Source organism: Brachycentrus maculatus, unplaced genomic scaffold (genome assembly GCF_059751285.1).
Source record: "Brachycentrus maculatus isolate JH-2025_06_01 unplaced genomic scaffold, ASM5975128v1 h1tg000179l, whole genome shotgun sequence".
Taxonomy (NCBI): domain Eukaryota; kingdom Metazoa; phylum Arthropoda; class Insecta; order Trichoptera; family Brachycentridae; genus Brachycentrus; species Brachycentrus maculatus.
In genome coordinates this window covers 318,167-331,845 of record NW_028280930.1, presented here as the reverse complement: position 1 = coordinate 331,845, position 13,679 = coordinate 318,167, and the positions used below count along the sequence as shown (strand labels likewise).

The following is a 13,679-nucleotide window of genomic DNA, read 5'->3' as shown; positions in this document are numbered from 1 at the left end:
AACAAGGTTTTTTGGATTGAATTCTACATTTATTTATGTATATGTTAATACGTGACGCGTTTCGTCTTCTTAGGACATTATCAAACACTGACCTAGTGTTTGATAATGTCCTGACACTAGGTCAGTGTTTGATAATGTCCTAAGAAGACGAAACGTGTCACATATTAACATTTACATAAATAAATGTATAATTCAATAAAAAAAAACTTGTTTTATTTTGGATGTATGTATTACTTATTTTTATTAGGTTTTTTGGATTGAATTCTACATTTATTTATGTATATGTTAATACGTGACGCGATTCGTCTTCTTAGGACATTATCAAACACTGACCTAGTGTTTGATAATGCCCTGACACTAGGTCAGTGTTTGATAATGTCCTAAGAAGACGAAACGTGTCACATATTAACATTTACATAAATAAATGTAGAATTCAATCCAAAAAAACTTGTTTTATTTTGGATATATTACTTATTTTTATTAGGTTTTTCGGATTGAATTCTACATTTATTTATGTATATGTTAATACGTGACGCGATTCGTCTTCTTAGGACATTATCAAACACTGACCTAGTGTTTGATAATGTCCTGACACTAGGTCAGTGTTTGATAATGTCCTAAGAAGACGAAACGTGTCACATATTAACATTTACATAAATAAATGTAGAATTCAATCCAAAAAAACTTGTTTTATTTTGGATATATTACCCAACAATTCAATATGGAATTGTACCAACTGTCTGCAGTTACAATACATAAATAAGAATATTTCAATCATTACCTTAATGAGATCATGGACTAGAGATGCGATAAACATGTTATCTAACTTAATATCTTCATTTTCTATTATATCCTGAAACCATAAAAAAATAAATTTTAACGCATATATATGTAACATTAAAAACACAAGTTAAAAAATACAGATTATGTTCTTTCTCTAGTCTGTCACTCAATCAATTTTTTGTATTTCAAATATCAATAATATTGCATAAATTTACATGACATACTTACATACAAACTACCCTTAGCACAATAATCGGTAACTAGCAAAACTCTCATTGGCTCAACACAAGCTCCAATAAAAGAGTTAATATTGTCATGCCTCAGGTCCCGCAAGAGACGCATTTCTTTCATTATTTCACGAGAAATATCCTGTAATCCAAAAAATTAAGTTATTTTATATATGAATGAAAATAAAGACAAATATTTATTCAAATATGACAAATGCATACCTTTTTCTTGGAAAATTTGAGTTCCTTTATTCGGATGACGTTTCCGCGAAATTGGCCTGTAGCTGCGAATACTTGCAAACCGCAACGACTCTCAAATGACCCTCCGCTTGCAAGACTCAACTGATTAAAAATTTAAAACATTATTATTTTTTATTAAAGAGAAATATTTGTGTTTTTTATTATTTACAAAATACTTCAACTTTATACTTTTTCTGTGAGTCTAAGCGGCTCATTATTTGAAATAGGTATCAAATTGTGGTAGAGTGGGTTCGACCCAAGAAACTCAAGAGTCTCCGACACTAACCACAGGACCACAACCCGACACAAAATTATGAAAATTGAAATAATATCAGATATGATACTGTCTTCGTAAGGCCAAGGATTACTTTCCAAGTCAATTTGATTAATTCAATTATAAAATATTAAACATTGATACACTATAGGGTGTAAATAATATTAACCATTCTTTTGCGTTAAAAAAAGGGCTCTTTTGCTTTACAGTTTAACCTTTTCCACTCTGACCATTTTTTCTCATAACTGATCAGCTACTCTGATCAAAAAAATGCGACGTTTTTCTACCATTAAAATAAATATTTTGGTTCCTAAATTTTGGGACACTGTCTGGCAATTCGTATGACCATGTTAAATAAGATTAAATGTATTTATATGAAATATTTTTTGGTAGAATATACTTGGGTGATAGAGAAATCGGTGATTAAAGTTATATCTGCGCCGGGCCAGACATTGTGGCCCACGGAGCTGCCTACTAGAATTATACGGGCCAGAATGTCTGGCCTACAGAGTGGTCAGAGTTAAAAATTTGACATATACAATTACTATATCTTCCGACTTACTTTACTTGGAGATGCGATTAAGTCATTCCCGCTGTAACCGCGAATATCATGTGGATCAATTTTCCAAAGCAACCCTTCAATTTCTTGCTCTATTTTCCATTTGCGGTAGATACTGACTGTCACAACAATCGCACAGAACAGGGTCACTGCCAAAACAACGACTACTACCATTGATGACATGTGCGCATCTTCTTTGGGACATCGTTCGTTCAAGTAACCACACGACGGTTCATCTGCGGGTCTTTCGTTATTCGGCCACTCTATTGGCAGCCTCGGATTCAGCTTGTATGTCTAAAAATTAATGTCATTACATTTTCTTACCATACATGAGTTACAAATAAGTAGTTGGAAATAAAGTAATCTGCCATGGGAAATTATCACCATAATACGATGGATGTAAAATAAATAGCAAATTTTTAATTTAAAGGGGGTTTCTGATGTTAATCGAAATCATTTTTATATTTTTTTGTGCAGGTTTAAGAAAGTTGACTTGCCCAGCGTAAGGATTTCTATTCCTTTATATAAAACAATATGTGAATATAGTTTTTGCAAAATTTTAAAGATTTTTGAATACATTAGAATAAGTTTGATAAAACAAGTTTGTACCCGGAGAATGGCATGCGAAATATGTTTATATGGATTACAATGATAATAGCATTAACCATATAATATTCTTCTTCTAACTCTAATCCGCACCAAATGGTGTGTAGGACACAGCATCATATTAACGCAGTGTTATCTTGATCATTACTTATATGAATGCAAGGTGATCAATCATGCGTTGCAGGTAACAGTCCAGGGTAATATTAAATGAATATTAGAGAGAAAAATCCCAGACATTTATTTTAATCCCCCCTTGGAATCGAACCCGGGGCCTCCAGCATGGTAGCTAATCATTACACTAAGGAGGCGGGTACTGATAACTTTACAATAGATATCATAAATTAATAGTAATTTGTGTTTTGAATATTGAAAGCATTAACTTTGTGGATCATATTGATATATTATTTTGAGAAATAAAAAGACTTTGATCCACTCACATTTTTATTAACCAACTAGTTTCGGCAACAACCTGTTGCCTTCTTCAGGGTTTAATTTATCACTAGTCATAAATTAAACCCTGAAGAGGGCAACAGGTTGTTGCTGAAACTAGTTGGTTAATAAAAATGTGAGTGGATCAAAACACTAAGTCTTTTTATTTCTCAAAATAATATAATAGTAGTTTAATGAGTAACATAGATATAAAAGTAATTTAAAAATATGTTATTGAAATTCATTCATTTTACTATCAAATTTGATTGGCATATCTATACACATTTTCGGGTCATGTCCTATATCATGTTTATTGTTACAATATTTATAATATAAAGGGGGGATAGAGAGATAAAAAAAAAATACATTGTGTGCAACTCACTCACTGGATATTCACCGCTAGGGCCTTGTTGGAAATGTCCAATGGGCACCAGCTGATGGTCACAAGTAAAATTATTTGTACGAATTTGCTTTCCTGGTTTGAGAGCCAATACGGAGAAATTACCTTCGGAATCTCCGTGCTCATCTAGTCTGATAGTCGCACCTGTTATACCTGAAACGACATGAAAGTGTTGTATGAAAGTTGAGAATTTCATCGAAAAACAAATGTAACAAAGCATATTTTGGGGTGTCTTACTTGTGTATGTTCTGTTATTGATGGTTTCAATAATCCGAGAGCCGTTGGTGGCGATTTCCCTGATTCGATCTGCTGTGAGATTTTTCTCTTTATGCAGTAACTCGTGTAAGGCCCAAGCGTACAGTTTTACAGAATCATAGAGGTATGCTGCGTATATGGATACAAACTGTTAATGTAAAAACAAAACACCATTAAGTTTCATATTTGAAGAAGATATTTAATTGAAAAGATCAGTTTTTGATTGCCATTTGACAATTAATGCAAAAAGTTTAATTGAAAGTATTAACATTTTATGCGACAGTGATTTTTCTTAAGTTTGTATAATCTTAGAAATGGGTTAAAAGAAAAGAATAAAAGATCTTCAAACCTTAAAGATAATAAATAAAAAAATCTCCCTATAAAATGGGAAAATTTATAATTTATTATTATCGCTACAAAATTAAACATATAATGGGAGATATGGCTTGATAAAAATTAAGCTTATTCATAAACTAAAAAACATTTGTTGGGGGATGAAATATTTCATGTTTAATATTAAATTAAAGCGTTGAAAAATATTTTTGAAAAACTTTTATACATTTTTCAAAATGTTCTTAAACAAACAAACCTATTCTCTGAAGCCAAGAAGACGATGTTAACAAATATTAAATTGATTAAAAAGATCAAAGAAATTTGAAATATAAAATAGCTTGAATGTCAGTGTGGTTGATGATGATAAAAAAATCTATGGATTCGAAGATGATCATGCTTAGGACGGTTGTCAATTTGCCGAGTCTCATTTAATAGAAAATAAGAGCGAGGTTTGTACATTATTGGTTAAAAAATAATTTTACGTTAATGTTTTGAATTTTAGTAAAAACAATACATATTAACAATTGATTCGTTAAAACAGATAAAGTATTATTGACATGGAATTGTATTTTTAAAACTAATAATTAATCATACAATGTATAAAAAAGACTTACCTTGACAAAATTGCTTTCATTAAAAATTTGAGGGACTGAGAAATTGAATGGTTCTTTGGTATTATATGATTGAACAGTCTCCGTAAATTTAGAATATTCTTCACTCGGCGGGGTCGATACAATGACAAGTAGCGACTGGGATCGCTTCTTGAAAGATTTGTCATCATGGCAATCTGATAATTTGTTGAATTGATCAGGTCCTGCAAAAAAATGCAATATAATATAAATGTAAAAATAATTATATAACATTAAATGATAATACATAGTATTTAATCGTAAATTACTGCAAAAAGAGTGTTGATTTTATAATGCAAATTGTTTATTGGATACCAGAAAATGATTGGCAATCTTAAACATGAAGCGACATAATAAGAAATCTTTTTTTGTAATTAAGACCAATTTTTAAATGGTTAAACAATTCAATTTGTGTAAAAATGTGATACAAAAAAGCAAAAATAATGCACCAGAAATTGAAATCATTGCAAACAGTACTAGTCAAAAAGGAGTCTATACTTTGACAAGACAATGCCACAGACCCATGCAATACAACGATCAATTCACAAAAACAATTTTGAAGTTGAGATATGAACTCCTGTCTCATCTACCATATTCATTGGACCTTTGTAAAGCCTAAATAACCTATTTTAAAATTCGAATCGCTCCAACTGGATTAATTTCGGGCTTTGATGATTTCCAAATTAATAAAAAAGGGGATTTCAAAAAAGCTAAAAGTGCATTGGCAGGCTGTTAACGCAAATGGTGATTACTTCATATATTTTTTTATAGATATAAGTTGACGATTTTTATTTAACTCCTACAAAATCTGATATTTGAGGTGCAACACCCTGACATTTAAATATAGATTTAAGAGATAAAAGAAAAGAAAAAGTGAAATGGCTCCACTTACTCCACAAATATTTCCAGGGATCTTTGGATGTGTATGTTGACATATCCACAAAAATAACCATGTATTCTCCATGAAGAAAAAGCTGTGCTGCATCCATCGAATGCATAAATTGAATCAATGTCGCTGGTCTACCCAAGTACACGTAAACTGAAAAAAAAGCCAGAATAATTAGTAAGTGATTAAATTTAATTGAAATAGTTAAAAAAACCTAAACCTGCATTATATTAAAAAATATTATTTTTATTTTTAAAAACATTACATTAATTGTTGATGTTTATAACAATGTATTATCAGTTTTAATTTGTACCAGAAGATGAAAACATCTGTAAGTTTTCGAAATTAGGCATATATATAAATAAAACTCATTAAAGTGGTATATTCAAGTGTTTAATTTTAATAAAATAATGTAAAACCAGCACTAGACCTAAATTATTTGGTGTTTCTGTACTAAAGCTTTACATGCCCGGTGTACAGAATGAAACAAAAACACCAGTCTGATGATATCGGTTACGATGAAACCCGGTTGCTGGTAAAATAAAAACATGTGGAAAAAACTACATAGTTGTTATTATATTCTATGAAATAAAAACTTTTCCATCTTATTTCACCCCCGAGTGCAAGTAATAAGAGGCTTCAAGTGATCAATCAAATGCGGTGCTAAATGAAACACCCTTAGGAAAATAATTCTAAATCATTAAGATTTCAGAAAAATGTATTCAATTTGTTGGCTATCAAAAACATTTTGTAATATCTATCTTACAAATGTTTAATTCATTATTATAGTATTTTGCACTACAATAAAAATTAATTCCAAATATACACACAAATTTTTAATACGTCATGCATAGTAAAATACATAAAAGTTTTTTTCAACAGATAGTGCTTTGAACTTTGCCACATATATTTAGAACATATATAAATACAAAATCAGACTGAATTTGGTGCTTTAATCACAGTCAAAATGGTTAATGACACAGTACATTAAGTGGTCACATAAATCACTCAATGTTAGGTCATTCGCTAATCTATTATTTTAATAATATATTTTGTATCATAACTGTATACAAATAAGGTATATTTTATTTATAATAGTTGTACTAATTAAATATTACTGTACAAATTGAGTATGTCTACTTTTGAATTTGACTTGAAACTCCCAGGTTTCGGAGGATATGGAGGATTTGGAGGATTAGTATTTGTAAAAATTGTGTCCAGTCATATATATAATCAAAGGGACAATCTAATCTTAATATATATAAACATTTAAAATTGCTGCCGGTATATGGAATATTGTGGATGAGTATCATCGTTGAACAACAAACTAGACAAAAATATCGAAATCCTTTAGTACACAACCATGATACACGATTTACACACAATGAAGGTTTGATAGTCCCAAGAATCAACAATAAATATGGGAGTCGAACACTGCAATATATCGTTCCGAACATTTTTAATTTGTTGCCGACGGATGTTAGAGGTCAAAACAAAATATGGAACAAAGGCAAAATAAACGAATGTGTAAATGATCAAGAGTTAATTTTATGAAAATTGTAAAATATTTACATTCTTAATTTTTTTCTCTTTTTTGTGTCTATATTAGGTTAAAATCGTTAAAAACAATAAAAAATGTATTAAAAAAGAAATCCACCCACAAGACACACAAGGTGGCTTGGTGGGTCTCTGCAAAAAAAAAGCTGTATATATGTATAAATTTCGATTTAAATAAATGTATATAAATAAAATAAAAAATAATAACAAAAAAAAATCCTAAGAACCTGAAAAAACTTACTTCTTGTCCTGTTTTTAGTTTCCTGAATGAACTGATACCAGTATCCGACATTACAGCACAGCAGTTGTAGTTCGCAGCACTTGTGTTGATCCAGCACTTCCCGTAAATGGTTAACTGACATGTCATTTTTCTTAGCATGGTTTTCTAGGGACAAAGCGACTGTCAACCATCTATCATCGTGAATTATAGAAAATTTTTGCCACCTGTAATATTTAAGTAGCGATATCACAGATTTGGTTACCTGCAAGTAGTTCAATAAGTTAAAAATACCCAAAAACATCAAAAGAAAGGCATATATTTTAAATTTATTAAATAAGTAAGTTAAAATGAATGGATTTTCAAACATTACCTGCAAATCAGGAGGTTCAGTTCTGGCAAATGTTGGAATCGTAGATGCTCTGTAATCTGAACATTTCTGAAAAAACATAAAGTTTTCATTATATTACTCTATATTTATTTTCATAATTGCAAAAGTTCTAGATATCACACAGATGTATGGATCCTTCATTAATAGACGATGCGAGATGAATCGCTTGAATCCTCAGAAATTATAGATGTCATTATACCTAACCAGTTTGATGGTTTGTGTGAGTCAGTCCATTTTTAGTAAAGCAACAAAAAAGTTATACAAAATATAGTTTATTTGTATGGAAAATTATTTTGTCAAAGGACAAAAGATGCAACTGAAGCAACAAACCATCCTTGTTTTATTTGTAATAAAGACGTGCATTGTGTCTTTTCAACATTGTGTCTAAATGAAGATTGAGAAATTAAACTTATTTAGCGCTTAATGCTTACAGATGATACAGAAATTACCATTATGAATTGAAATATCCTCATATAAAAAACCAAATTAAGAATATATGAAATGTGTTATGTAATGTATGGAATGTAAGTCTTATATGTATAATATAAAAATAATCAAAGAATATTAAGCACAACATATTTAAAAAAAAAGATGGTGTGTCATGAGCAACCTAGTGTGGTGCCAATTATTTCTCAGTTGTTTATTTATTTAATTGTTATGCGAGAGTGTCACCTTAATCAAAACAGTTGAAAAACATCGTTCTAGACACTGAATCAATAATGATTATAACATTGTTTTGATAATCTAAGAAGTTGTGAAATATCAGGGACTGATATAGTACAAATTCAGGAGCATTTTCAAATTAATACCTTCTCAATAGGACGTTTTCCAACACTACTATAAACTTTTATCAAAATTATAACACACGTGAACGTAGTTATTAACACAGAGATGACAGTATTCAATTGCATCTCAATTTGAAATACCACAGTGGATTACGGTTTGTGAAACAAATCCATCACTAATACGACATACGATTTTTAGTTCTCATAATGACACTAATATTTGATGTTAAAAACAGAAAATGGAATTATCTCATTACGGTTTTTTTATTATTGAAAAAATTATCTTACTATGAGTAAAAAAAAACTAATATTTAACACATTTATATAAATATAAACTACAATTGAACAAATCAACAAATAAGGATTATATGTATTCTGACAGGATATCTGTAAGACGACTGCTTTCAATCAAAGCAAAAGTACAATAATATCTTGAGATTTTATTGACCATGAAATCAAGAGGAAAGATTATATCTCACAAGACTATTATAAGAATTTGAAAGTTGTTTTAATGTAATATCCATTAATCTTTAAAAAAAAACAATACAAACAGTTACCCATACACTTTTTTTACAATACGCTAAAGATGATTGGAGGATGACTCAAGATAAATCTTATACTGCTAGAGATGTTAAAATTAATAAAAAAAATAAATCCTTTAAATAACAATATTATTCTCCTCTGATCTTATATGCAATGGTGCGTAGGGCACCTAATCAGATCAAACAGTATTATCTCGATTGTTAATTACAAAAAGGCAATGTGATAAGCGTATTAGGTACCATTCCAGTATAACTAAATGAATATTTAAGTGAAAAAAAGCACATATAAATATTTACACCACCTGGAAAATTGTACCCAGGACCTCATGCGTATTAGCCAAAGGCGTTAACCACTATACTACAGAGGCGGACAAAATATAGGCAACATGCGTGCACAAATATTTGACCTACTTTTATAAAACCACTTTTTATCAATATTGGAGTAAGTTATTTAAACACTGTTATTTATATAATAAATATTATATTTTTTCCCTCTGCTATATTTTTATCATTATAATGATATGTATGTTGATTTTATTATTACAAGTGTGTAAATTTTTAACCAAAAAACACTGTTTAAATATTGTTTTTCTTTGCCTGTAAATGGTGCTCATATGACAATGTTAGCTAATATCATAAAACACGTTTTGGGTATTTTAATAATAATAATACACTATAATATTTATTTATTATTATCCTGGACTGGTCCCTGAAGCGCAGGTGTGATCACCTTGCCTTCATGTAAGTAGCAATCAAGATAACACTGCGTCTATATGATGCAGTCCCCTATGCACCATTGGGTGCGGACAAAGGTTAGGTGAAGGAGAATAACAATAATAAATTAATATAATTTTTAAAATGCTATTTTCATTAAATACTACCTCATGGACCATCTTAGCTTTAAGATCATCCTGTTTGGCCATCACAATCAGAATCTTCTTTCATCGGTGAATGATAACAATGTTTTCATAGGTCACAAAACATTGTTGCTATTGACCCATTTGTTCTACCGGCTATTCCACAAAAATGTACATTTTTTTTCAAGTAATATTATCCAGACCAGATGAAATACCTTGCTTGATGGTAATTTGAATAGGGTGAAGTGTACACTATAAATTGTTATTGAAAAATACTTGTCTTTTTTGATTCTCAGCCAAAATGTAGAAGTTTTTATTAAGACAATGTGGAAGTCTGAGCATTTACAGTATGGTATATTTTATGGTCCGACGACATAGTCGCTGTGGGGGGTAAAAACTGGCTGCAAGCAGCAAACCAACAAGAAAAAAGGGGAAGAGGCCTATATTTAGCAGTGGAAGTCAGAGGGCTCATGAAGAAGAAGACACTGTGTAACCACCAGAAGGTGATCGATTACACATATTCTTTTGATTTTTAAAACTTGTGTACATCATTTGACAGAAAACATTTAGCATACAAGTTTTGTCCTGCCATTTTTTATATAGATTATAATAAATTACTGGCTGTCACTCGCGTGGCTCAGTGTGGTTAATGTTTGCGGGTATAAAATATTTTAACAGCTGTCAAGAAATATGCTATCCGCCACGAGCAATATTTAGCAGTGTGTTTTGCCATTAACAGATGGCGCTGCCATTTCGTTCCAAAAAGCTGTTTAAAAATGTTTTTACCTGTCACGGGTAATGTCATAATTTTGACATTATCTGTGATGGGTAAAATTTTGATGCAACAACGATGTGTTAAATTTTAAACCAATCGATGAATAACTTCAGTAGATTTAAGATTTTTAACAATCTAATACTTACATTTTTATTTATGTAGATCAGAAATCAATAAAATAAATCGAAAGGGTTAATAATTTTGAACACATTCAAAATATGATTAAAAATTAAATTAATAAGCAGGTACCTACTTACATATGAAATCATGGGCAGATTCTGAGACTGGGAAACGATGGCTTCGACATAGCAGTACTCCTCGGGACCAAAGAAGGCGACTACTCCATCGCAGACCATGTCCGTCATGGCTTTGGTAGCTATGACTGTATCACCCTTAGTGTCGTTCCATTTCATCACTAACTCCACATCCGGCAAAAGATCAGGACTGTTATTTATCTGGAAATTAAAGAAATAAATCCTGTCATACTGAACGCAGATTTCTTAGCTAATATTTTGAATATAATCCCATTTAACACATCGTTTGTGGGAAAAATGCCTTTTATATATTGTTGCTAGAGAACGGGAGACGCTTATAAGCTTTCTATTTGCTTACTTTTGACTCTAATTAATAAACTAATTAGGGTCTACGTTAATAAAAAAACCGCCCGTCAACGATGTGTTGAGAGGAGGGGAAGGATGGGGGATGAAAGTATAATTGAATATATTATTAAATTAAAACCAATATTTTTAGCTTTTCCACTTTATTTTTATTTGACCAGCGACCGGGTTTCGTCATTACCGACATCATCAGACTGGTGATGTCGGTAACGACGAAACCCGGTCGCTGGTCAAATAAAAATAAAGTGGAAAAGCTAAAAATATTAGTTTTAATCTAATAATATATTAAAATGCAATTCCATCACGAAGTGTCAGTGGATAATTACTTTATAAGTATTTTTTTTCTGCTATCAGCGATGGCTACTTTTAAAGCTGTAATATTCAAAGATAACTACTGATGTGCAATTTTTGTTAATAATCAAGTGTCATTTTTAAATATGATTACAGTAAATACAGAATCGGAGTTAATTATAGATCCTGGTACTTCAAATTGTTTTATATATTATCATATCTGTATATCTTGCAACAAGGATTAAGAGAGCCGTTATGTTAATATTATAATATACTCTTATCTATCGATTTTCAATAAAAGTATTATTAACAGGGACACGATATCAAAACGTGGAGCCATAATGTCGGTTTTTACAATATCCTGTCTGTAAAGCATATTATTACACTCGAAATTTGGGTATATTACCCAGATAAGGTTATCAGTTTTTTATCGTGTGGAACATTAGGTAGATCCGAAAAAAAATGTTGCTGCTATTTCCAGTCTTAAAATATGACTATTTATAATTTTTTTACCTGTCCTAAACAGGTAAAACAAAAACAAATTAAGAGGTATTAAATATGACGAATTTAATGTTTTTTGCCCTGTATTTTTTTTCAATCGGCGGGTATGTATCCTCATACATATCCTCAGACGCATGAAATTGGAAGAGCCGAAGATTGTTTGCAAAGACAGATTAGTGTGGCATTCTATTTTCTCTGCCTACCCCTTCGCAGAAGCGGCGACATGGTTCGTTATTATTTTTTTTAGTTAAGAATAATCAGTGTGTAAGTCTTTTTCAAACAAGTCTTCAAAAAAGTCTGATGGGCAAAAAACTACGGTATTCTCAGTCTCTTGACCTTACCCTAAAAAATTGACATGTATATAATTTCATAATATTTATTTTGCAATTCATTATTTTTCTTCCTCTAACCCTTATCCGCACCCAATGGTGCATAGGGCACTGCATCCTATTGATGGAATGTTATCTTGATCGTAACTCACATGAAGGCAAGGCAATGAATCCTGCGCTTCAGGTATCAATCATCGGTGATATTAAATATTAGAGTATAACAATAAATAATTTTTATTTTGACCCTCCTGGGAATCGAACCCGGGCCTCCAGTACAGCGGTACGGCGCGAGATGCCAAAACACATTGCACAGATTGGAGAAAGGTTTGTGGTTACTTGTGATTAGTATACGACCCTAATTAGTATACTCATTAGGGTGGGTTGATGAAAAAATCACCCGACAACAATGTGTTAAGATATTTCGGCGCAGACAGAAGCTCGAGGAAAATTAGAAATAAAAGTGGGAGAGTTACCTCGTTGAGCGCCATGGTGAAGGCGCCCGAGATGGCCAGCCCCTGGCGGTCGTCGAGCGTGCCGCGGGCCGCCGTGAGGTAGCCCACCGTGAGGCGCGTGCGGGCGGGGCCGGCGGCGCGGGCGGCGGCCGCGCCCAGCAGCAGCAGCAGCGCCGCCCAGCCCGCCCGCCCCATGCCGCCCCGCCCCCCGCCACTATCACCACCGTGGGGGGAGCACCTGCAATGTTCAACCGATTAACATCATCCAATACTAACTTACATGCCCCGCTGACAGTGATAGGGACTTTGAAAGCGTTAGCGATAGTTTTTAACCTTCATCGCAAAAAACTTTTTTTTTTACCATTAAACCCATTAAAATCCAAAAATTAAAAAAGTTTTTTTTAATGGATGAGTCCGAATGGAAACCGAGAGTTGATTTTTCCCTGGTCCAGGAATTGTTTATGGGTCCTTTGAATTATTTGATCGTATAAAAAATAAGAAAATCACAAACGAAAATATTAAGTTTTATTTAAAAAAAAAATCGGTTTATACAATTCCGAAATTAAATTTTGTAATGATTTTTTGCAGTTACGCAAAAAAAAACAGTTAAGTATAAAACATTAACTTTAAATACGATTTAAATGTTCTAACCAGTTTGGCAAATTAAACATGCATGTATGAAATTAATAACAAAAAACCATTACACGGTTTTTTCTAGCCGGCAATTATATTTTTAGTTGAGAA

The 13,679-nt window shown here is 31.7% G+C and overlaps 1 protein-coding gene across 3 annotated transcripts in view; it reads right to left on the bottom strand.

Moving 5' to 3' along the window:
• LOC148308035 (receptor-type guanylate cyclase Gyc76C-like) overlaps positions 1–13,679 on the bottom strand; it is a 118,422-nt gene that overhangs the window by 9,288 nt on the left and 95,455 nt on the right. For all 3 annotated transcript variants that reach the window (XM_088262412.1, XM_088262413.1, XM_088262414.1), the window contains 12 exons: positions 12,957–13,173; positions 11,003–11,200; positions 7,769–7,834; positions 7,420–7,660; positions 5,628–5,774; positions 4,721–4,920; positions 3,756–3,921; positions 3,505–3,671; positions 2,087–2,377; positions 1,233–1,352; positions 1,012–1,152; positions 782–853 (listed from right to left, as the gene is read on the bottom strand). In XM_088262412.1, coding sequence (XP_088118538.1) covers positions 782–853; positions 1,012–1,152; positions 1,233–1,352; positions 2,087–2,377; positions 3,505–3,671; positions 3,756–3,921; positions 4,721–4,920; positions 5,628–5,774; positions 7,420–7,660; positions 7,769–7,834; positions 11,003–11,200; positions 12,957–13,130 — 1,983 coding nt within the window. In that variant the 5' untranslated portion in view covers positions 13,131–13,173. The remainder of the gene's footprint in view (positions 1–781; positions 854–1,011; positions 1,153–1,232; positions 1,353–2,086; positions 2,378–3,504; positions 3,672–3,755; positions 3,922–4,720; positions 4,921–5,627; positions 5,775–7,419; positions 7,661–7,768; positions 7,835–11,002; positions 11,201–12,956; positions 13,174–13,679) is intronic.